This window comes from Diabrotica undecimpunctata, chromosome 5 (genome assembly GCF_040954645.1).
Source record: "Diabrotica undecimpunctata isolate CICGRU chromosome 5, icDiaUnde3, whole genome shotgun sequence".
In the NCBI taxonomy this organism is placed as follows: domain Eukaryota; kingdom Metazoa; phylum Arthropoda; class Insecta; order Coleoptera; family Chrysomelidae; genus Diabrotica; species Diabrotica undecimpunctata.
The window spans coordinates 51,974,736-52,000,491 of NC_092807.1; the positions used below are offsets into that span (position 1 = coordinate 51,974,736).

Below are 25,756 nucleotides of genomic sequence, written 5' to 3' on the forward strand. Positions count from 1 at the left end.
AAATCTCTCTGCTTACGATGTAACAGTCTCTCTCATATGGCTGCCTTCTCACACCGGAATTACTGGTAATAAAACAGCAGATCATTTTGCCAAAGAAGCTACCAACCATGGGGTGACTGAAGTCACTCCTTATCAACTAGCTAACGAATCTCGAAATTCGTTTTTAAAAAGTTTAAGAGGATACTTGACAAAACTTAGAGCAAAAGAGCAAAACAACTTTTCATAAACTTCAATATTTTATTGGTCATCTCTCCCTAGACTTCATAACTAGAAGAGAAGCATCGACTATTACAACTACGAATCAACCATACCAAACTTACCAACTGCAAACAATTCACCAACCTGTATAAAGCACTGGATTTGAAACCTACTCTAAGGAACTAGAGAATTGTCTACCTCTTCCTCAACTGTAAATTGTATATGTTGATTATGATACTTGAAAATGTTGACTATTTCAATAATTTTGTGTTTAGGAAGTGCCAAAACTAAATCATCTACATATCTTTAAAAAAAGGAATGAAAAAAGTGCAATTGTTGATACAATCACTGATAACATCATCCTTGATATAGCTACTTAGAATGGGTGAAAGACTAGATCCCATACCCATACCCATACTACCAAAAAAATTAAAAATATGTTGGCATAACTGCCAAGTTATTTATATTTTGAATACAGAACTTAAATTGTTTTTTTACTTTATTGTGCAGAAAATTGCCTTTTTTTTCAGTTGTGTTAATAATAATATTGTTGTAGGTAATGCTGCATTGGAAAGTCTGGAGCTACCCGATTTAAAAAAAAATTTCTATGCAGTAAGCATTTTGACCAAAACTATCTAAATGCAAACCAAAAAAATATAGTGAGGTAGAAGAGGAAGGTTTGTTAACGACACCACACGTTTTTCATACGTTTTCGATAGCAAAACAACCATCCACGGTGCCAATAGTGTTTCGCACTACATACATTGCTTATTTTAGTTCATGAAAACAATGTTACAATCAATTTTTATCACTAATTGTATCTCTATCACTTTGTAATTTAAAATTATTTCATTAATAAACAGCTCATTCATTTAAACTTCTCATTCATGTAAACAGAAATACAAAACTGGTGTTTATATTATAAAATACATAAATAAATAAAATAAAGGATACTATTTATTAAAGTGTTGTTAATTATTATTCCTTTTATCCCAACACATAGATTAATTTGTCCCTAAATATGTGTTGCCTCTTGTTGTGGCATATCGATGTGTTTATTTGTTTCAAAACCATTATCAAAAAACCATACCCATAAATTTACTATATTTTCAAACATCATTTTAAAGATTAAAAGATTGAAAATTTAATTTTCTCAAAACATACATAAAACCATTGTTTAAAAAGATTTTCTTTTTTAAACAATGATAAAACTTAAATCTTGACTAAAAAATAAACCTCCGCATGAGTGTTCTAAGACGATAGCAATCGAGTGTATTTCAATTAAATATTTAATCCTTTTCTAGCAAATCATATAACCAAAATAAATATCTGATAAACTAATAAAAATTAAAAAAAAGTCAGCATTTACCTACTTTATTTAAATAGATTACTAACCGATTTGGATTTAGCAAGTCTCAAAGTATAAAAACAATTTGAAATATTCTCTCGAAATAGTCAAGTTATCTTTCACTAGACGCATACAACGATAATAACAATAAGCATTTTATTAAAGTCTTATATTTTCTTCACAATCTGGCATCCGTGTACAGGTTTGCCTTAGTCATGAGACAGGTAAAAATATACTCGAATAGAATCCTGCCGAGAATTAAGTTTCTGTTAATAGTTTTTTAAATTTATGACTAGCGGCCGCCATATGACGGCAGAGTAAAAGTCAAACGTTTCTTCCATAAGGATTGTCTAACTAGTCCTATTTAAACAATGCCTATATACTAACCCAGGTATATCTAATGATACGGAATTGTCCGACCTTTAATTCCTTGCTTGTCTCTTCTCGTCTCCCTTCGCGCCTGATCGAACATTTTGGTCATAACTGATATTTTGTAGTGTACAGTGTAGTTAATACATTGTAAACTCGAAATTTGTTTTTGTTATTCCTAGCCGTTACAGGTCGAGACTAGAAGAGATACACATTTCGCTTATGCAGTGCTCCGGCTTCTAACGTAAGCCCATAGCCTCTCACTCTTTGCAGGACCTGAGACCGAGAAGTCCTTATTCCCTTCCCTTCCTGAAGATTTTCCTACCCTCTTGTAAATCCGCTAGGGCGAAACCAGTCAGTCCAGACTAGTGGAGCCAGTAAGCCTTGTCCCGCTCGCAGGGATAAGTATCCCCTAAGAATTGTAGAGGCCTTGATAAGGATATTGAGACAGACGTCTTCTACCATGGTGACAGCCTTTATCAGAGTGGAGACAATTCATTAGAGGGATTTATTAGATTTATTTACAGCTTCAATCCTAAATTATCACGCTTAACCCCCCCAATCTATTTGAATGGTGTCTTCACCCCCAATATATTTATATTTATTATTACATATAGATGACACCCAGTTTGGATTCAGAGGAGAACTAGGAACGAGAGAGGCTCTGTTCGCTTTTAACGTGCTCGCGCAAAGACGTCTAGATATGAACCAGGATCTCTATGTCTGCTTTATAGATCATCAAAAGGCTTTTGATAGAGTACGACATCCGAAACTCGTAAAACTGTTAAAAGAAAAGAATATGGATAGTCGAGATATACGGGTTATTGTCAATTGGCACTGAAATCAAAAAGCAAAGGTTAGAATCGAAAATGTCGATACAGAAACTATAGAAATCAAAAGAGGTGTTAGACAGGGTTGCGTGCTGTCCCCATTGTTATTCAATCGGTACAGCGAAGCTATTTTTAAGGAACCAATATCAGAGGAACAACAGGGTATATCAATAAACTGAAAAATCTTGAACAACATAAGATTCGCAGACGACACCGCTGTTTTTGCAGACAGTCTAGAAGCACTGCAACGCTTAGTATATAGATTACATCAAGTCAGTATAAAATATGGACCACAAATGAACGTTAAGAAGACCAAGTGCATGATTATTTCTAAGCAACATACAGTAGAAAGGCTAGATATCGAGGAAAAACAAGTAGAAAGAGTAAATAACTACAAATATCTGGAACCTGGGTAAATGAAAACGATGACCAAGGTAGAGAAATAAGGACGCGAATTGAAATTGCAAGACAAGCATTTATAAAAATAAAAACAATGTTTGTTAATCGAGACCTTCCCCTGGTGCTGAGATGCTTAAGATGCTACGTGTTCCCGACTTTGTTGTATGGAATAGAAAGCTAGATACTAAAAGTCGATAATATAAAGAAGTTGGAATCATTTGAGATGTGGTGCTATAGAAGGATTTTGAAAATACCATGGAACCAACCAGTTACAAATGCAGAAGTGTTAAGAAGGCTACAAAAGGATTGCGAGGCCATAAAGCACATCAAAACAAGAAAGCTGGAATATTTAGGCCACATTACCAGAGAAATATAAGATATTTAGGCTCATAATGCAAGGTAAAATGAAGGGTAAAAGATCCATAGGAAGACGAAGCATTACCTGGCTAAGAAACCTAAGAGACTGGTATAGTTTCAGTTCAGTAGATCTTTTCAGAGCAGCCGCCAATAAGATACGGATAGCTGTGATGATAGCCAACTTCCGATAGGAGAAGGAACTACAAGAAGAAGATGCTGTTCGCTTCTCCAAATATGCCTAAATCAAACTATCAAAGATTTGTAGAACAGCTCATTCAGTAGATATTATTCAATGCTACTTTGTAGCATTGAAAGAAAGGTAAGAAGCAAAGCCGACACGTGTTCTACGACTTTCATTATATGGAGTGTCTAACGAAAGTAAACCATTATTGTTTTATTCGTGTCGATTGTCACAGTCATTAAATCCTGTCGATAAATCAAATTTATTAAATAAATGATTGTCATCTTCACCCGATCCGCAGCGCTTATCGACCATTTCTTCCTTTCTTCTGTCTTTCTTTACTAGTTACGATGACATCGAGAGTTTTAATTACATATCATAATTCATATCTTGCTAGGTTCAAGGACAATCAGGTTTGATGAATAATCACACCTGAAATATCTCTGCCATCAATCAACCCTACTCAATCATATATTTGATACTAATCAAAGATATCGAATTTTTACCGTCCGCGTAGCGCGTAGCTGACATAGAAAATCGACGGTTGCTTCAAACGTTGTTTTTAAGAGAACGGTTCACTCTACACAAAAAATGCTTATAAACATTTTTGTGTAAAATTTTCTTAGCTACATTTTTTATTTGAAACATTTTTTTCTACGGTGTACAGATTTTTGGTAAATCGATTTTTTGCGTTTTTACTCCCCTGCGAGAGGGGTTTTGGCTATCCCCAGGCTTCCTCTGGGGGTAAAAGTGGTTAACTTTTTTGCATGTTTTTCGGGGTCCCAAAATTAATATTCTCTGTAAAATTCACCTTGTTCGTATGATTTTTAGGGGCCAACTCTCTGACGACTGGACGATTACTTTAAATTATAGATCTTGGTTGTAACTAAAAATATCTTACCTGGATCAACGAGAGCGTTAAGAATTTTATTTTTCATTTCTACGCTGAGGTTTTTGTCCAGTTTCGCTTCATTGGTTATAGTCTCAAAAGCTTCATATCCCATAATTAATATGGATTTTTTTCGAAGGTGCCATTTGTTTACAATGTCATATTTTAGTTGAATGTCTCTTGCAGTCCTGTAATGTAAATATTTGAGATAAAAGACACTTTTCATATTGTCATATTAAAAATACAAAAATAAATATTCTGAAAAATGAAAATATATAAATAACAATTAAATATACCTACTACACGGCAACTTTAAAATTCTAAGTGTACAACGCAGTAGAGATATAACTTATATAAAAGTTGAAATGTTGATGTGATGATTGGTGTTTACAGCTGCACCTGACAATATGGATACGTTGGCTATATTATGGTATATGAGTATAGTAGGGGTCAATGATAATTTTTTTTAAACATCGTTTATTGAATATGGTTAATGGTTAATACAATCTTAATTATAAAATTAATTTATTACTATTGAATTGTAATTGAAACTAACAAGCAGAATATGTTCAGATTTAATGCAACAATATGTTCATCCCAAGATTCAGTATTCAATCTAACTTAAATACACAATTATCACACGTACTAGTTCACACATCTATATAATTTCATATAGTTTGGTACGTTTTAATCTTCTGATTTCCGGGGTGTTATCCAGGAATTGAATGGCTTTTACATTGGTATGACTGAGAAATTTTCTCTCGTGCTTTTTCAAGTATTCCTGGATGACTTCATCTACCCATTTAATGGAAAAATTTAAATGATTATGAATTTCTTCGTTGTTTACGTAGCGGTAAGGTTTTGTAATCGTTCAAAGAAATTTATTTTGACTTCGTTATATTATCAGCCTATACAGTCGTTTATACCTTAGATCAAGTTCGGAATGTTTTCCGATTAAACAGTACATTTGAGTAGTTTTGAACCTAATCTGTTTGACCCAGCTACTTCGCTGAGCCTACTTGAGGTAAGTGACGTCCCAAGTGGTCGTTATTTCTTCGCTGTAACGTAAAATTGACTAGGACTGACTTCGAACTATTAAATTGTGTTCTCCAATCCTTGGCCCACTTCATCATCATCATCAGTGGTGCTACAGCTCTAGTTGAGCCTTGACCTTCCCCAGTCTATTTCGCCAGTCGTTTCTGTTCATCGCCAACCGTTGCCAATTTACAGCGCCGATTTTCCTTGCGTCCTCGTCCACACCGTCCCTCCATCTCAGTCGTGGTCTGCCTCTACTCCTATTTCCCACTGGGACCGATAATAGAGTTCGTCTGGGTGGGTAATTTTCATTTGCTCTTGACACATGTCCAGCCCATCTAAGCCTACCTATTTTTATGAAGGATATTACATCTCTACCATTTACTATTTTTTTGTACTTCTCGTACAATTCGAAATTATATCGCCTTCTCCAAATACCATTCTCACAGAATGCGCCCATTATTCTTCTTAGTATCTTCCTTTCGAAGACGAGCAGAAGATTTGCGTCTGTTTTGGAGATGGTCCATGTTTCTGACCCATATGTCAGCACTGGTAGGATGAGTGTTCTATATATTATTAGTTTGGTTTTCTGGCTTAAATTTCTGTTTTTTAGCTGCTTGCTTAGTCCAAAATAACATTTTGTTTGCTAGCAGTACCCTCCGTTTTACTTCTTCAGATGTGTCATTATCGTTTGTTATGAGAGAACCCAAATATGTAAACTTATTTACTACCTCAAAATTATATTGGTCTATACTGAAGTTTTCTTCGGCGTTTCTAGCTCTATCTCTGTTATTTGGAATAGATGCTAACATTTTGGTTTTTTCCTCGTTTATTTTAAGGCTCATATTTTGTGCGGCTGTCAAGAAGGTGGAAGTCATCTCTTTAAGTCCTCGTGTAGTACGTGCGATCAAATCCAGATCGTCAGCGTAAGCCATAATCTGCGTTGATTTATTAAAGATTGTTCCCCTATTGTGTAACTCGGCATCTCTTATAGTCTTTTCTAACGCTATATTAAAGAGAAGGCACGCCAGCGCGTCCCCCTGCCTTAACCCTGCATATGTTTCAAACGCTTGTGACATATCGCCTTGTATTTGCACTCTGCAGCTCACTTTACTCATAGTTGTTTTTACGAGCCTTATTAATTTATGGGGAATGTTAAGTTCATTCATGGCTTCGTATAATTTACCTCTTAGGACGCTATCATACGCTGACTTAAAGTCCACAAAGAGATGGAACGTGTCAATATTAAATTCATTGTTTTTTTCTAAGATTTGACGTAGCACAAAAAAAATCTGGTCAATTGTTGACCTACCTGGCCTAAAACCGCTTTGATACTCACCAAGGATTTCTTCCACGTACGTACTTAAACGGCTGTACAGGGTGTTGGAGAATATTGGCCCACTTACAGATATTAATAGCATCCTGTAATTTGGGTGTTACTGCCTGTTAAGTGTCATCTTTTGTCATAATGACCGTGTCATCTGCAAATGTGCCGAGTATTGTTTCATTGGTTGTTGGAATATCTTAAGTATAAATTAGGTACAGGAGTGGTCCCAAGACGCTACTCTATGGTACACCAGCTAAGATTGGGTTGAAAAAGCTTCTTGCTTTTGTGTGAAAAGCGAAATTTTTTATCATAAAGATATGATTCCATTAATTGATAGAGATTCCGCGGCAGTAGTCTACGCACCTTATAGATGTGTCCTTGGTGTTGCACTCGTATCAAATGCCTACGATGCATCAAGAAATACTATTGGACAGTACTGCTTTTCTTTAAGTGCTTTTTCAATACCAGATGTTACTCTGTGTACTTGTTCTACTGTTAAGTGATCGTTTCTAAATCCGAATGGAAAATCAGATATGTCGACTCACAGTTCGATTATATTTAGTAGCAGTTTCTCAAATAGCTTGGATAGGGCTGGAAATAGCGAGATAGGTTCTATATGAATCTTCTTGTTCTGACGGATAGTCATATTTTTGACACATGATTTTCCTCAGGATTTTGTCTAATTTTTTCAATTTAATTACCTGAGCATTTTAAAACATTCTGGAACATGTTTTAATCTTAAACAGGCATTAAATAAGTATGTAAGCATAATGATTGTCTTTCGTGGCAGTTCTTGTAGCAAGCCAGATGAAATTTCATCAATTCCAGGAGTTTTTTTCGGGTTAATGTTAGATTGGAGTGGGGTCGATTGTAGATTATATGTTAAAACAAACTAGCAAGATAATGAGCAAATAATTCAGTTTTCTCTTCATTATGCTTGATCTATTGATTCTGTGCGTTTTTGATTAGTGGCACTCTGAGAATAGGTCTTTTAAACCTCCAAGTTGCTTTCCATAGGGATTGAATTGAATCCTGATGCAGTATCTGCATCAGGACTCAATTCAATAAAATACTTTCTAAAACAATTCTGATTGAAATCGTTGATTTTTTGCCAAAATTAGTTACCGATTCTATTGAATTTTCTTTTGTCTTCAGGATTTCCGGTTCTCTGTCATATTCTCAAAATGAGAAAGGTCCAATACTTCAGGCTGTCTAATGAGAGGACCTAAATATCGCTTACTTCTGTTGATCAATCAGGTCAAATCGAAAGAAAACGCTGGGTCGGAAAAAATCAATTGTCCTGGCTGCGTAACATTAGACAATGGACAGGTCAAACGGTGGAGGAATTGTTTCATCTAACTGCCGACCGAGAAACATTTCATCAGCTTGTTAATACGTCAATAGCCAACGCTTGAAAACAAGCACTACACATAAAAAAGAAAGAAAGTCATATTCTCCTTGCGTTTCTTCTTCTTTTTATTATGTTCCTGACGTCCAAAAGATAGTTGACTTCATGTACTAGTTTTTCTTTTTTTTTTCAGTAGTAGCCGCCTTTGCTTTGCCGATGCTCGAATTTGTTCGATTAGACTTTGACAATGTAGCTTAAGATCTTTTCTGGTTTGAACTCTTACTTTCAAGCCAATCTCATTTTCCATTAGGTTCTAAACATCTACCAATCAGTACATTTATTAGTAAGAGTTTGTTTCCTTATTTTCTTGATGACTGTAGCACTAAAATTAGTACTAAATGATTGTAACTTCGTAAATTAATCTAAATACAAAAGTGGTCTATAAAGATTTAATTATATTAAGGGGAATTAATATATTTTCTCAAAGAAAGAGCAGCTTTAATGACCTGTCAGGAGAACAGAATGTACACACAATCATAATGTTATTATGTTGTTTCTTCATATTTTAACCCTTTAAGGCCCAAAATTGTCTGCGGCGAAATATTAATTTTTTTTTAAGAAATGAAGAAAAAGGTGCAAAAGTATACATTTTATTTTATTTAGTTTTACAAAAAATAAATGGTAAATCGTTTTACCAGTGAGCTTTCATGACATTATTAATCTAATGTGCCCACTGGTATTACAGTAATACCAATATAACAACCAACATAAACCTCTCGGATAGACATTTAAATCTATAAATTTTTCTAATGGCGAGGAGCATTTTAAGGCACAAAACTTTCGATGCACAACGCACCTGACACTGTCTACATTGGACGATACTCCTTTTCTGTTTTCCTCCTTTGGCACATTTCTTACATCTACGTGATGATGTCTTCTCGGCAAAATTACCAAAACTTTGAAGCGGATTTCTCATTACTTCAGGATCCTTTTTTTTTCTACATATGAACTAGGAAATTAGAGCATCTGTGTTTAGTGTTCTTGAAGGTGAAATTGAAGATGTGTTATTGGTTTTTTACGTGACTGCCTATTTTCATTAATTCTTGATACAGTATGTAAGCATTGACTATTAAAACCTCCACAAAATAAAAGAATAGCTTCATTCATCAACGTCTACTTTTCCAGAAAATGTTATAAGAAGCCATTCTTTGATCAAACCGATCAATACCGCCCATAAATTTATTGTAGTCTACTATAGAAAGTGGACAAGGAACAAGATCGCTTGCACCAGTTTTGTTGGTTCTAATAACATTTTCTATTTTTGCACCATTATGCATATTATTGCACACCGCCATAAATTTGACGCCTCTATCTTTACATCTACAAATGGAAATAGCGCCGCTCATATTGAAGTCTGATTGACTCATCGCTATTTTTTTGTCCAATTTTAGACTTTCCTTTGGAAACTTTCCCACAGCCAAATAAACCCCTAACTGACAACTTTTTCGTAAGTGGGATTGTAGTGAAGAACCTATCGAAAAACAAACTATGATCTCTATTTCAAAAATTTTCAGCTAGGCTCAAAACAACTCGTTCAACAAAAGTGTGTTCAGCAGTACCTCGTCCTTGGTATATTTCGAAATTATTCAAATATCCAGTTTCTGCACAAGCTAAAGCCCATATCTTGAAGCCCCTTTTAATGGGTTTCATGGGCATGTACTGCTTTAGTAAATGCTACCATACTTTCGTCTACAGACAAAAATCCGCCTTGTGAATTTTTTACAACTTATTGTAATTAGGTATCTTTGCCCAATCGTAGAATTTATTAAATTTTTTTTTTGTCTTTGTCTGGAAAGACTTTTGATATTCTCAAATTATGAAAATTGTCATGGGTTGACCAATACTTTTGGAGAGCATGCAAAATATTAATACCCATTAGAATAAGAACCTAAATATAAACAGATATTTCGTCCGAATTTGTATTTTTATAGGCTTCCTGTATTGTTCTGCATACATATTGGATTCCTCTACAAGTTTTTTAATGATTTTTTTTGTCAAGGAAATGTTAAAGAAATCTAAAGGTTTTTCTGTTTGTAAAAACCCAATCGGGCTATATCATAAAGACAAAACGTTTTTGGAATCCATATTCCATCATCAGTGTCTATTCTATACTGTTACGAAAGATTTATCCCATATAGGAAAAGTCCATTGCCGAAAAAGATAGTGAAGTTTAAAACGTCAAAAAATTATTATATACTTGTCAGTTAGTTATATGGTATTGTCATATGGTTGGTGTTGAATAAATTTAATTTTCAAGAAGTGTAACATTGGTGACAGCGGTGGGATAAAGAAATATTTAGCAGTTGTTAATGGTAAATACAAGATCCACTGAGTTTGACAAAGAAATGGATACGTCCGGACCCCCTGCATGGTTTTTAAAAATGAAAGAAGATGAAGAGAAGCGTAGACAAGAAGAGAAAGCGGAAAATGAGAAGCGTAGGCAAGAAGTGGAAGAGGAGAAGGAGAGGCGTAAAAAAATAGAGGTAGAAATCATAGATGGTTTATCCAAAATTCACGAAAATTTTCAGTTAGAGATAAGTCAAATCACTAGTAGAATAGATAAGTTAGAAGAAAAACAAAACAATTTTGAAAATAAAATAGAACAACAACAAAATGATTTGAAATCTAATTTACAAATACAAATAGTTGAGTTAGAAAACAAGATTAATACACAAGCTTCTTTACCTAATGTTTCAGTAACTAACGTCGAATCTAAACAAACAGCTTCATCACCTTCCATAATTGAACCAGATACAATTGGAACTAGTAAATTTTTAAAACCACCCACATTCGATGGTCAGACAGCATGGGAAACTTATCGTTTTCAATTTGAAGCTGCAGCTAGAGCAAATGGCTGGAATGAAAAAGAAATGGCAGCTTCTTTGGTGGTGTCGCTTCGAGGACAGGCAGCAACCGTTTTGCAATTCCTTCTCCAAGATGCACCCAGTTATACCTCTCTCGTTGAAGCTTTAGAGACAAGATATGGCCAACAGCATCTAAAGCAGGTTTTCCAAAGTCAGCTAAAAATTCGATATCAAAAACATAACGAAAGCCTGCAAGAATTTGAAGCCGACATTAAAAGACTATTGCACTTGGCATACCCCCAGGCACCTAAATATTTTCTGGAACAAATTGGAATACAGGCATTCATAGATGGACTACAGGATGTTGAAATGCAACAAGCTCTCCGATTACAACATCACAAATCGCTAAATGGAGCACTAGTCTCAGCCCAGGAGTATGAAGCGGCAAAAAGCATTTCCAAATCTCGCCCAAAATTAAGAGAAATAAGATTTCAAGAAAATGAAGAAATCATAACCGCAGATAAACAAGAACCTATTTTATCCCAAATTTTAAACATACTGCAAAATCTTCAACAAAAACCTCGAAATGAAAATAGAAGATGTTTTAATTGCGGGAGAATAGGACATTTTCAAAATAATTGCAGAAGCCGATCCCAAACAAGGCGAGAACATCCAAAGTATGAGTCTAGAAGGTCGCCTAGATCGACATCCAGAAGCCCATCACATAGTCCTATTAGAAATACCAGTAGAGATAGGTCTCTAAGAAATCGATCTCCCACAACTGAGCACAGATACGCAAACAATAGCCAGGGAAACGAATAAAAGTCGACACTAAGGGGCGGGCGTCGGCTGTATCTAATAAAAGCCCCCAAATTCACACTTATACTTTACATAAAAATGAACAGAATTTATTACTTAAGGGCTACGTTGAGAATCAAAAATGCACCTTTATTATTGATACCGGTGCAACCAGATCCTTTATTCGAACCGGATTTCTGAATGAGAAACTACAACCCACTAAAACAAACTTAGTTCTTGAAACAGCTTCAGGCCACACTATTCCGATTCATGGAGAGATAACGGCAACCATACAGATTGGTAACACCTTGATAAAACACATTTTCCTTGTAGCCGATATTAAAGACGAATGCGTTCTTGGGATGGATATTATGCAGAACAAATTTATCATAGATCTTCAAAATAAAATTTTGTTAATTGAAAATGAAGAAATTGTCCTAAATTTGGAAGAATCGGTACCTCAAGTAAGAGTTATAGTAAGCGAGGATACCGAAATTCCTCAAAATTCTGAAAGTATCATCCTGGCGAGACTGAGTCAAAAACCTGAAGGTCTACATTTCGGCGTTGTGGAAAGCGATGAACTAGTTAGCGATGGAATTTTGATAGCCAGATGCCTTATTAATGTAGATGAGATGATTCCAGTAAGGGTTGCTAATTTGTCTAAAAAGCCTTTTAAATTGAAGAAAGAACAACAAATAGCATTCTGTACACCAATAGAAAAAATAAGCAAGTGCGAAAAATATTTAAAAAAGAATACAGCTTCCAGTAACCCAGTTGACGCTAGCCTAGTGAAACAACTAATCAAAAATGTTGACCACTTAACAACTAAAGAATTAAACAAAATTAACGAATTTATTAATGAAAACTACGACATTTTTGAATCCGAGAAATCTACAGGGCGTACTAGTTTAGTTCAACATAGAATTTATACTGGAGATGCAAGACCAATTCGTCAAGCGCCACGGAGATTGCCATTTGCTAGACAAAAAGAAGTTGAAAACATAATACAAGACATGATAAATGCTGATATTATCGAAGAAGCTTCGGGCCCCTGGTGTTCACCAGTAGTCTTAGTAACTAAGAAAGATGGATCTACTCGCTTTTGTGTAGACTACAGAAGATTAAACCAGGTTACACAAAAAGATAGTTATCCGTTGCCACGAATAGATGATACACTAAACACTCTATCAGGTGCTAAATGGTTTTCTACCCTAGATTTAAAAAGTGGCTACTGGCAAGTAGAAGTACATCCTGATGATCGAGACAAAACTGCTTTTTCAACTGGCTGTGGTTTCTACAGGTTTCAGGTTCTACCATTTGGTCTGTGTAATGCTCCAGCTACGTTTGAACGTCTAATGGAGATGGTTTTAAGAGGACTTACCTGGAAAACGTGTCTAGTATATCTTGATGATATAATGATTATGTCCAAAACGTTTGACGAACATCTGAAAAACTTAAGCGAGGTATTTGATAGATTGAGAAATGCCAATTTAAAGTTAAATTATAAGAAATGTTCACTATTTCAAAGAGAGGCATACTATTTAGGACATATCGTTTCAGTAGAAGGAATTAAAACTGATCCAGAGAAGATTTCAGTTATTAAAGATTGGCCTAAACCAGGAAATAAAAAGGAAATTAGAAGTTTTCTTAGACTCTGTTCATATTACCGAAAATTTATTAAAGATTTTGGCCGCATAGCTAAGCCCCTTTATCGACTAACCGAAAACAACATTGAATTTGACTGGACACCGGATTGTCAAAATGCTTTCATAGATTTAAAAAAACGACTTACAACAGCACCAATTCTAGCATATCCACGAGAAGATGGTAAATTTCTGTTGGATTGTGACGCATCTCAGCATGGTATTGGCGCAGTATTATCACAAGAACAGGAAGGCGAAGAAAAAGTTATTGCATATTTTAGTAAAACAATGGGAAAGGCTGAAAAGAATTATTGTGTTACCAGAAAAGAGCTCCTAGCTATTATAAAAGCCCTAGAACATTTTCATACTTTTCTTTATAACAGAAATTTTATAGTTAGAACTGACCATAGCGCTTTACAGTGGCTAATCAACTTTAAGAAGCCAGAGGGACAAGTGGCTCGGTGGTTAGAGAGACTCCAACAGTATAACTTCGACGTAGTACATAGAAAAGGGCGTCTTCATAACAATGCCGATATTCTTTCTAGGCGACCCTGTTTGGAACGACAATGCCAGTACTGTAAAAGACTTGAAGAGAAAGAGAACATAACCGAAGAAGTAAGTCTCCAGGTAACCACAGTTATACAAGAAGAAGATAATGATCAGACTTCCCTGGAAAACCTTAAAAAGAGTCAAAAGAAAGATAATGACTTAAAAGTCATACGAGAATGGCTTAAAAATGGAGTAAGACCTATTTGGCAGGAAATAACCAAATACAGTGGAACTATAAAAGCGTACTGGGCTCAATGGGAATCTCTGTATCTTTCCAATGGTCTATTATATCGGAAGTGGGAAAGTCCCGATGGAGTACGTATAGTTCAACAAGTGGTACTGCCGAAATCACACATTAAAAGTGTGTTGCAAGAACTTCATAGCAGCCTTTCTGGAGGACATTTTGGAGTCAAAAGAACACTGGCCAGAGTTCGAAACAGATTTTACTGGATCAATTGTCGCCGAGATGTAGAAGATTGGTGTAGGAAATGCGATTTATGTAATGGTAAAAAAGGTCCTAGAACAAGAAGTCGTGGTAAAATGGCACAATATCTTTCCGGAGAGCCTTTTGAACGACTTGCAGTGGATATTCTTGGTCCACTTCCGATGACAGAGAGAGGGAACAAGTACTTAATGGTAGCAATGGATTATTTTTCAAAATGGCCTGAAATTGTACCCCTTCCTAATCAAGAAGCGACTACAGTAGCAGAAGCATTTATAACACACGTCGTATCAAGACATGGAGTTCCTTTAGAGTTACATTCTGATCAAGGACGAAATTTTGAATCAGAATTATGGCAAGAATTAATGAAAATCTTGGGTATTAAGAAAACTCGCACTACGCCACTCCATCCTCAATCAGACGGAATGGTCGAAAGACATAATAGAACTGTTTGTCAATACCTTTCAATGTTTGTCTCTGATAATCAAAAAGATTGGGATAGTTTAATTCCTCTATTCCTGTTAGCCTATAGAAGTTCCGAACATGAAGCAACTGGTTATTCTCCATCAATGATGATCACCGGAAGAGAAATGAAGCTTCCTCAAGATCTTATTTTCGGAAGATTGCCCCCCTGCGAAGAAGAACGTTCATTCCCGACCTACATTGAAAATTTGAAAGAAAAATTAGAAAAAGTCTACGAATTTGCTCGTAAAAGTTTGAAGCTTCAAAGTGATAAAGCCAAGGCCAGGCTCGACATACATGCTACTGGTACAACTTTCGCAAGAGGTGACCCAGTATGGTTATACAATCCCACACGTAAGAAAGGACTTTGTCCGAAACTTCAACGAAACTGGGAAGGCCCATACACCGTCCTGCAGAAAATAAATGATCTAATCTATCGCATCCAGTTTTCCGCTAGAAGTAAACCCAAGGTAGTTCATATCGAGAGACTAGCTCCATACCATGGAACTGATCCACCTCGTTGGCTTCAATCGATTCCCGATAGTCCAGTTATTCGAGGCGAATAACTATAAAAGAGGAAGCAGTGTTACGAAAGATTTATCCCATATAGGAAAAGTCCATTGCCGAAAAAGATAGTGAAGTTTAAAACGTCAAAAAATTATTATATACTTGTCAGTTAGTTATATGGTATTGTCATATGGTTGGTGTTGAATAAATTTAATTTTCAAGAAGTGTAACAATACTCTATACTCTGTTAGCATCTGTGTATAAAATCTTCGGCAATGTATTATTTGAAAGACTTAAACATTTTACAAAGAATATTGTTGGTCAATATCAATGCGGATTTACTGCTGGAAAGTCAACTATACATCAAATTCAAGCACATAGGCAGATTCTAGAAAAGTCACTAGAATATAACATAGATACACACCATCTCTTCATTGACTTCAAAGCAGCCTATGACAGTGTGAAAGGAACTGCATTATATAATGCAATGATAGGCTTTTGGATCCCACCTAAGTTAGTTAAGTTGACCCAACTAACAATGTAAAACGTAAGCTCATGCGTTAGAATTGAAGGAGAAAACTCTACGTTCTTTGGCATTAATAATGGACTAAGACAGGGGGATGCGTTGGCGTGTCTCCTCTCTAATATTGCCTTGGAAAAGGCAATCAGACAATTAAATATTATAATGAATGGAACTATTTTTAATAGATCGACGCAAATTCTCGCATTCGCTGACGATATAGTTATAGTGGGCAGAAGTATGAGAGACATGGTGCAGTGTTTTACAAGGCTTGCGGACGCAGCAAGTGAATTAGGACTTGTGGTAAACGAGGAAAAAACCAAATATATGTTGGTTTCTAAAAACCCTCGAAATATCAAATAAAGAATTCAAATTAACAACCATACCTTTGAGCAAGTCAAAGAATTTACATATCTTGGATCGCTAGTAAACGCAACAAACACGACAAGCGACGAAATAAAAAGACGCATAGCAATAGCAAACAGAACTGTTCACGGCCTCCAGAGACATTTAAAAAATAAAAATATAAAACGTGCACTAAAGCTTAATATATACAGGACCTTAATAAGACCAGTTTTGATATATGGGGCTGAAACGTGGATCTTATCTCAAAATGATAAAAGACTTCTTGGTATTTTTGAGAGAAAAATTCTTAGAAAGATTTTTGGGGCCGTAAATGAAAATGGGCTATGGCGTCGAAGATACAACTTTGAACTGTATCAGTTATACACCGATCCAGATATTGTGAAATTCGTTAAAGTGCAGAGACTTAGATGGGCTGGACACATTGCTAGGATGTCAGATCACGAATACACGAAGAGCTTAACATTTTCAAAACCAGAGGGCATAAGAAGCAGAGGACGACCACGAATGAGATGGATTGATGATGTGGAAGAAGACCTACAGATTCTAGGGGTTAGAAGATGGAGGGAAGTTGCCAGGAATCGACAGGAGTGGCGACTTCTTTGTGAGCAGGCCAAGATCCACAACGGATTGTCAGCCACTTATGATGATGATGATTTTTTTATAATTATTATTATAATTAAGTAGATAATATTTTATATAATATTTTTAAATTTTAACAAATATCTGTTGAAATGAGCAGTTCACGAGGTAAAAATGGAGGACATTGTAGCAATTCATTTTTTCATTTTTCATATCATTTTTTCTTTTTTCTACACGGCTAATCATCTCTTCAACAAAACTTTTTAAAATTAAACGACACCCTACACAAACTCCAAATTTTATTTCCGCGATTGGCATATTACTATTGTGTAAACGACCGCAAGAAGTCGGAACTGAAAAGAATATTCCACTGTGCACAATTAAAAATAAAACATGCGTGTATAAACTCGCCTTTGGCTACCAGTAAGCGATAAAGGGTTGATATAAATTTTACAATACGCGACTTTCCACCAAGAATATTTACATTCTAAACATCTAAATCCTAAACATATCTCTACTGAGCTAAACATCTAAATCCTAAACATATCTCTACTGCATTACTTATTCCATACCAAAATGTAAAGTCTTTATATTAGTTTTTTATTGTAACTTACTGGAAAGTATATATATGAATATCATCCTGATCTCGTAATCCTTTATACGCAAACTTCACTTCCTTCCTCCAGTTATTGACGGTAGATAAAGGGCATACTACTAGTACATGTTTTGTGTCTATTTCTTCGTGAGTAAATAAAGTGTGAATAAGAGACAAAACCTGCAAAAATATTAATTTAAATACTTCAGAAATAAAACTCTATAGTTATTCATATAATCCGCCTCCCAGCTGAGGCTGAGCTGCAAACTAAAAAGGGGATAACAAATAACGGATAGTGGATGCCTTCAGATAAGAAGCTTAGCTGCGAATATATTATATAAGCAGTCCCCGACCAAGCACCGGAGCAGCGGAGATTAAATTAAACATAACGATTTATTAATTTCCTTGAAACCGGTTGAGATATACAAATGAAATTTAATGAGTTTTAAGAGGCAGTTATTGCGCATTTTTTGACATACAATTGGGAAGAATTTTATATTCATCATTGGTGCGCGTACGTATAATGGCCTTAATTTTTTGTGAATACTTCTTATCGCTAGGTATGATGTTTTACACGGGCCAAAATCCTATTTAGCATGACTCGAAAAATTGAGATGAGTGTTAGCGGTATACCGATTTGGCTATTTTTTTATTTTAAAATATTTGTAAGAAATAAAATTAATTAAATTAAATAAAATTAAACAATATATAAAAATAAATAAAATTATAAAAAATTATAAAAATTATAAAAAAAAATATAAAAAATTATATCAAATTTAAAAAAAAATTGAAAAATTATAAAGTTATTAACAAATTTAAAAAAATATAAAAAATTATAAAAAAATTTAATTGGTTTTGTCTAAAAAAAGATAGACTGCATAATTGAAAATCTCCAAGTAATCGAGGAAACAATATTGTAAGAAATCAAATTGATTATATGACAATCAATAAACGATTTAAAAACCATATAAAATAGGTAAAGGGTTACCCAGGTGCCGACATTTAATCAGACCATACTCTACTCTGCTCTATTATCACAGTTAGGCTAAAGAGAGTCTATAAAAATCAGAAAACCACACAATATCACTGGATGTACTTTCAAGATCTATGCAGTCGAAGTACGACCTCTCAAGAAATTAACGACAATTGCATGAAATTATACTGTAAGATACTTATAACAGCATAAACGATTGCAGGAAAAAAATGAAAAGGACAATACTCACTAGAGCTCGAGAGAACCTACTAAGACAATGAACAGTTAAAAAAACTGGACGATACAATATATTTTACAACCTAATGGACGTTCTAAGGCAGTACAAACTTCGAAACAAAAAAAATAAAACGAAATATATCGGGGAGTCCTGCCAAGAAATTAAAAAGCTGGAGCAACGACACGATGGTTCTCATTTGCATAAACTGAAAGAATTAACGGATAAAAGCAGAATTTACAGACCAAACATGTTGCACGACTTTAATGGGACTTACCGAATGGGAAAATTTCATAACAGCATTATTTGAAGACGATCAAAGACTACTAAGACATAACATCAAAATCACGGTCCCACCGATTCTAGTCTCAGAAATGCAAAAGGCGAAACCAACCAAGCAAAACGAAGAAAGACTCCTGGTTCTAACGAGATACCTACAGAATTATTTTACCTATTATATAATGAGAGTATTGTGATTATCACCTTCTTCTTTAAGAAGATGTACAGCAGTGGAAAATTATCAGATAACCGGTTGGAATCAATATTTACAACTATTCCCAAAAAAGCAACGCTAAAGAATGTAGCCACTACATTATTTAGCGTTACTTATAGACTTATCTTCAGTTTAATGAGTCACACACTCCCAATTTTTTTTTATAAAAATCTTCATTGTCACATACATCAATTTTGTGAGGGGATTGAGGTAGAGTGAGAAGGATGTGCATATCACCGATGTTGTTTGATGTCTAATCTGAATCAGTGATTGAAATAGCGTTAAACAAAAGTAGCGAAGGTGTTAAATCGGTGGTGAAATTATCAGATACGCAAATGATACTGGTCTGCTTTGCTTTATGTATGTGCAATCTGGAAAATAGAAGTCAAAAATCTAAATAGATTGGAAGTGTTCGAGTTGTGGTGTTATCGTCGCATGCTCAAAATCCAGTGGACCGCACATATTTGCAACGAACGTGTGTTAGAAACAATGCATAAAAAACACATTGAAGAAAATAAAGAACTAGAATTCACCAAAATCATCAAAATGAGAAAGGTCCAATACTCTCACCAGAAGTGGAACCAGAAAGGTTCCAGAGCCACTTTGTCGAAATTTTCATAGTGGGAGTAACTCGAGAGGAGAGTATGTTTTTATTTGACCTGTCGTCTTTTTAGTATTTGAAAAATGTGCTAAGACAATAAATTTGGTTGAAGTCATTGAAATGACAGCTTAATATTTTTGACGTTTCAATTTCCACTTCGGAAATTTAATATTTTTATTGAGAATAAGAGACAATTTTACTTTAAAATAAGTTTATTATAAAGTTTTTGTTTTCCCTTCCGAAATCAGTTTCAAAATACAAAACATTAATTAAAACAAATTATTACAATTTCGAATTGTAAATCGAAACGTCAAAATAAATTTTAAAGTAAAATTGTAGCTTAAATATCGTGTCTTATAGTCTATAGGCCATCTAGGTCTCTAGTTAGTGGAGATAGAAAAAAAATTATCAAATAAAATTTATTTCTTAAAAAAAAACAAATCTACATTTTAATTTTTTCAAAAGCAAAGAAACAAAAAATTGTAAACAAAACGTTAGGTTAAGTATTTATTTCTTTGTGTCATCCCAAAGAAGGGAGGCTTATTTCAAGGCCTGATCTAATTACGATTTTTTGATTGACTATATAATAAAATCATGATCCTTAAAAAAAACTCATTTTAAAAATTAATGCAGTGAAAAGTAGTAAACGATAGTGTAAACTACGCCATACCTGAAACGTTTTTCCAAGTCCCATACAATGTGCTAAAATGCATCCGGAGCCAGGATGTTCCTTAATACGTTTAAGGCTTTCATAACAAGAATCCCACATAAATTTTATACCCTTCCGTTGATGTGGTTTTAATCTGTTGGTGATATTTGGAGAAACTTTTACCAATATTTTATTGGTTTTTTCTTCCATATCCAAGATTAAAGGAGGATTTTTCTAAAAATAAAATATCGTTTTACATGGTTTAATTATAATAAATATAAATGAATATTTTCAAAAGTATTCAACTACTGAATTCAGAGGTTTAATCGGTCATTCAGGTTGACAAATAAAAAAAATAAGTCGACTACTTCATTAGTTTAATCGAAGACGTTTCGCTTTATATTTCTAAAGCTTCATCAGTTCTAACTGTAGTATATTATCAATGTTATATATGTACTGCAAACTTTACTCAACATTTAAAACCCACTTAACAAAAAAAAAAAAAAACAAAAAACACACAAACTCTGCAGTTAATAATGTTCATATTCGAAGATACGAAGATTTAGAAATTGCAAACGGACATTTGGCTTCATTTAGAGATGTTTCTCCAATGAAGACAAACAAGGCACTATAGTAGGATCGTTTTAGCCTGTCGCATAACTAATAAAAGTGCCTGTTCAGATTTGTCTGAAATAACTTTGTATTTTTACAAAGGTAATAATAATAATATAATTGAATATCATAATGTAAATTGATAAACATTGAGTATGAAATGTACAGGGTCATTGTAACTGTTTTTTTTTAACTATATTGTTTGGTTTTTGATTTATTATTTTTTTTTTTTTTATTTTTTTTTAATTTTTTTTTTATTTTTTTTTAATTTTTTTTATTTTATTTTTTTTATTTTTTTTTATTTTATTTTTTTTTTATTTTATTTTTTTTTATTTTATTATTTGTTTTTTTTTATTTTTTTTTAAATTTTTTTTTTATTAATTTTGTTAGTTATCACAAAGGAGATTTAAAAGGAGAGCTAATTTGCCGATGGGTCGTCTCGGCGGGGTTTTATAACACGGTGGAGGGGACTCCTGGAATGGATACAAAAGAGTGGGATTTATGTTAGTGTGCTTATAATTTAAATTTACATTTAACTGTATGTACATAAATAACCTCATATACTCGTATATCTTCAGTGGAATAATGGGTTATGCAAAGCATTCTTCATTTTTTAAATATTTGCATTCTTCTAACATTTCCGGTTATACCGGAAGTCGCCATTAAGTTTCTTATTTTAAATAGAAACTGTGCTTTTTGTTTTTTTTTTTTAGTATCTACGTAAAATTCTGGATCGATTTTTATTGGGATATCATTCTCGAAAAAATAGCCGTTTTTGAGATATTTAAAGTTTTTGAAAAATTTTTCATATTACACATGCAACTTCAAAAATTAATATTGTGGTCAATATTTATGCTGAAAAAACAAAAATTCTTTTTCAGCGTGTACTAAACTCTATTTTTATTTAAGCATAAAAAAATTTGCCAATGTTAATACTGGGTGTTCAAAATTTTGTATTATATTTTTATTTTTATATATTTTATAAATATATCTATATAAAACAAAGACTTATTCCTACTTCCCACATACACCTTCCCAAATCCACCGAGGTAGGTTGTCCTCCTGCGGTACAACCAGCCCCGGCTTTCATCCGCCCCCTGGTCTTTGGAGCCAGGTCTCGACTATTTCGCGGTATCCCCCGTCAGGCAATGGGAGATTTCCGTGTATTTACATTTAAGTGGTAGGTTAGCGCATTTGGCTTTATCATTACCGGTCAAATCAATTGTTCGGCGATCTAATGATGGTTGTGTGTGCCGATACTTGCTATACCACTTTTCTACACCAAGTGCAGTCGAGAGCGAGCAAGCATCGAATCCTTTTATGTTCAAAATGTTCAAAAATATCGGCGTCCATATTTCCGTGGTAATCATTAGTTTTTGTATAAAACCTTCCGTATTTTCTGCATGCAATATAATATATCTTTTGCCATTACTCGCACTAGTACTCGAATAGCATTTGGTAGAATCATCTTGCCAGGATGATTTGGTATTATTTTCTTTCGCAAAAATCCATGTTTCGTCAAGAAACACAAATTGTCTGGCAAATTCGGAATTCTTGTTTTTTAAATAGTTTCTTATAAATTTCCACCTTTTTCCAACAATATTGGACAACTCGCACAACACTTTACGATTATTGGTTTTTTTGTATCTAAAACTCATAGCTTTTAATACTTTTGATAAACTGGTCAAACCCATATCACAAAGTTCTCTGTCCTTTATTTTTTGAATAAGTGTCTTTCTTGTAACATGTTCTTTTGCTTTGTACATGTCATAAATGATATTTCTGATTGGGATTTTAATATCTTGTGGCAAGTCGAGGGTTTTCGGATGCAAACGAATCCTTTTATTTTCCTTACTTAATTCCTCCTCACTCATTTTGCGAACTCTTTGCAAGGTCCGTTCTGAAATTCCACAAGCTGCACTTGTCCTTTTTTGAACTGCCAGTACTGATGTAATTGGTCCCATGTTGATTTTTTCTAAAGTAAAATAATTTTCCACTTTCAACACTTTTTCAATAAATTATCATCACAACGCATTCAATTTGCGTTTTTTCACGATTTATAAAAAAATTGTTTTGGTAGCGCTGATTTATCCTCAAGTACTACAGCCGACCAGTAGGAGGTTCTGTACCAGTAAGCAGGTAGAAAAGGGAAAGCATAACAGAGTGGCTGTAACTAGAGTCATAAATTATTTTTCGGGCGTTAATCCGAAATACGACAGGGTAAAATGACTTCACTATATTGTTTTATAGTATCAGCAATCATATATATGCAAACACCAATATAACAACTTGACATTGACTGCAATTACTTGACATTAACATAATGACATTGACTGCAATTTATTCGGTAAATTATGTTACTCATTAGTGAATTTGGAGTTCCTATCATCCTAATCATCCCAGAAATAAAATATTCAACACAATTATATCTATGAAAAATCGAGTAACGATAATCTGTGATCGGAGTTTCCTACATGTAAATTTAAAGAAACTTTTTGAAATATTTTTAAACAATGGCTATTCAAAATATATATTAAAAAAACTCATTTATAATACTCACTTTTATAATAGAGCTTTAATAAATAATCTCCAACTAGTTAGGGGAAGGACGTGTACCTCTGGACGTTTGTACCTTTGGACAACTTACGTATTTCGAAAACTACAAACAGTATGAAGCTAAAAAGCGTCAACTGTAATATTTTATATAGAGTTGGCAACAGTGTGTGAACAACTTGTTTGTATACTACAAACAGTATGAAGCTAAAAAGCGTCAACTGTAATATTTTATATAGAGTTGGCAACAGTGTGTGAACAACTTGTTTGTTACTGAGTGTTTACAGCTCCGAGTTTGTTTTAAAGATTTTTATTGATAAAAGTAAGTTCATTAGCAATATTCACCAACATTTATTTTGACAATCGCTGTAGTGGTTGCAAAACTTTTGATTAAAGATTTTTATTGATAAAAGTAAGTTCATTAGCAATATTCACCAACATTTATTTTGACAATCGCTGTAGTGATTGCAAAACTTTTGATATCACAATAAAGAGTAATATTCTAGATAATACTTATGCATAATATTTTTAGTTGCATCTTAACCTAAACTAGATTAGACACTCTGGACGTGTCCAAAGGTACACAAGCGTTTTCAGCGTGAGTAATTTGTGTAACGAGAATTATTTCTTACAGTGCCTTGCAGTAAACTTGGTAGAAAACGGGAACATATACCCCAAGAGTCATTGAAGGAGGCATTACATGAAGTTTTGATGAATAATTCATCTATACGTAATGTGGCGAACAAATGGAATATAAGTAAATCCACGTTACACAATTATATGTAAAAACAACATAATTTGGTTACTAGTATAAATGATGTCATAGTTTCGCCACCAAACTACTGTTTTCATAAAGTGTTTATTGTTGCAGAAGAGAAGCAACTGTTTGATTATCTAGAAAAAGCTGCCTATCTTCATTACTAAAATCCGAACTAGAAAATTGACATTTAATTATGCCACAGTCTTGGGTAAAAAAAATACCAGATTCGTGGCAAGACAAGCAAATTGCAGGCCGAGAATGGCTAGTTCAGTATAGAAGAAGATGGCCGGCGTTATCTTTAAGGAAACCGGAGGCGACAAGTGTAGCTAGAACCACTAGTTTTAATAACAAGAATGTTAAGCAATTTTTTAATAATTACACTGATGTTATGAAGACGTATCAATTTGACCCTGAACGTATATATAACTTGGATGAAACTTTAAATTTTACAGTACACAAACCATCTAAAATATTAGCGCCTAAGACTATTAAACAACTTGGGAGTTTAACCTCCGCAGATAGAATAATAGCTTGTATAAATGCAGCAGGTCAGACTATCACACCATTATTTTTATTTCCTCGTGTGCACTATAAAGATCACATGACAAATGGAGGTCCACCTGGATGCATTGGAACAGCAAATCCTTCAAGATGGCCGACAGCAAAGATTTTTCTGCAACTTTTTGAAAACATAATGTCTTATACTAAACCTACCCAGCAAAAGCCGATACTGATTATCATGGATAATCATGATACGCATATTTCAATAGACATAATTGATAAAGCCAAAAATTCTGGTCTAGTTTTATTAACAATTCATCCGCATACATCGCATAAAATACAGCCCTTGGACCGAGGGGTTTTTGGTCCATATAAAAATTTTTACCACAAAACTGCAGAAGACTGGATGTTTTTACAATACAATAAATACAATAAGTATTTATGACGTTGCAGGAATTGGAGGAAAAGCTTATCTATAAGCATTCACACCAAAAAATATTCTTAAAAGTTTTGAGGGAGATTACAGGTTTGTGGCCAGTTAACACCAATATTTTTACAGAAGAAGAATATCTGCAATCGAATGTCACAGATCGACCGGAGACAACAATGGCTGGTAAATCTACCTCATCTAGCGCTCCTGGTGACCCAACTTCCAATTGTTTGACGTTAATCCCAGCTGAACATTTATCTACCCCGTCTACTTCTGTTGACGTCCCGTCTATTCCTGTTCCGTCTACGTCCGTTTCTATTCCTGTTCCGTCTACTTCCGTTTC

At 34.2% G+C, this 25,756-nt stretch overlaps 1 protein-coding gene across 2 annotated transcripts in view; it reads right to left on the minus strand.

Moving 5' to 3' along the window:
• The window catches only part of LOC140441317 (uncharacterized), a 438,896-nt gene that overhangs the window by 66,545 nt on the left and 346,595 nt on the right, over positions 1–25,756 (minus strand). For both annotated transcript variants that reach the window (XM_072531963.1, XM_072531962.1), the window contains exons 14-16: positions 20,579–20,791; positions 17,626–17,786; positions 4,584–4,759 (exon numbers count right to left, since the gene is read on the minus strand). In XM_072531963.1, coding sequence (XP_072388064.1) covers positions 4,584–4,759; positions 17,626–17,786; positions 20,579–20,791 — 550 coding nt within the window. The remainder of the gene's footprint in view (positions 1–4,583; positions 4,760–17,625; positions 17,787–20,578; positions 20,792–25,756) is intronic.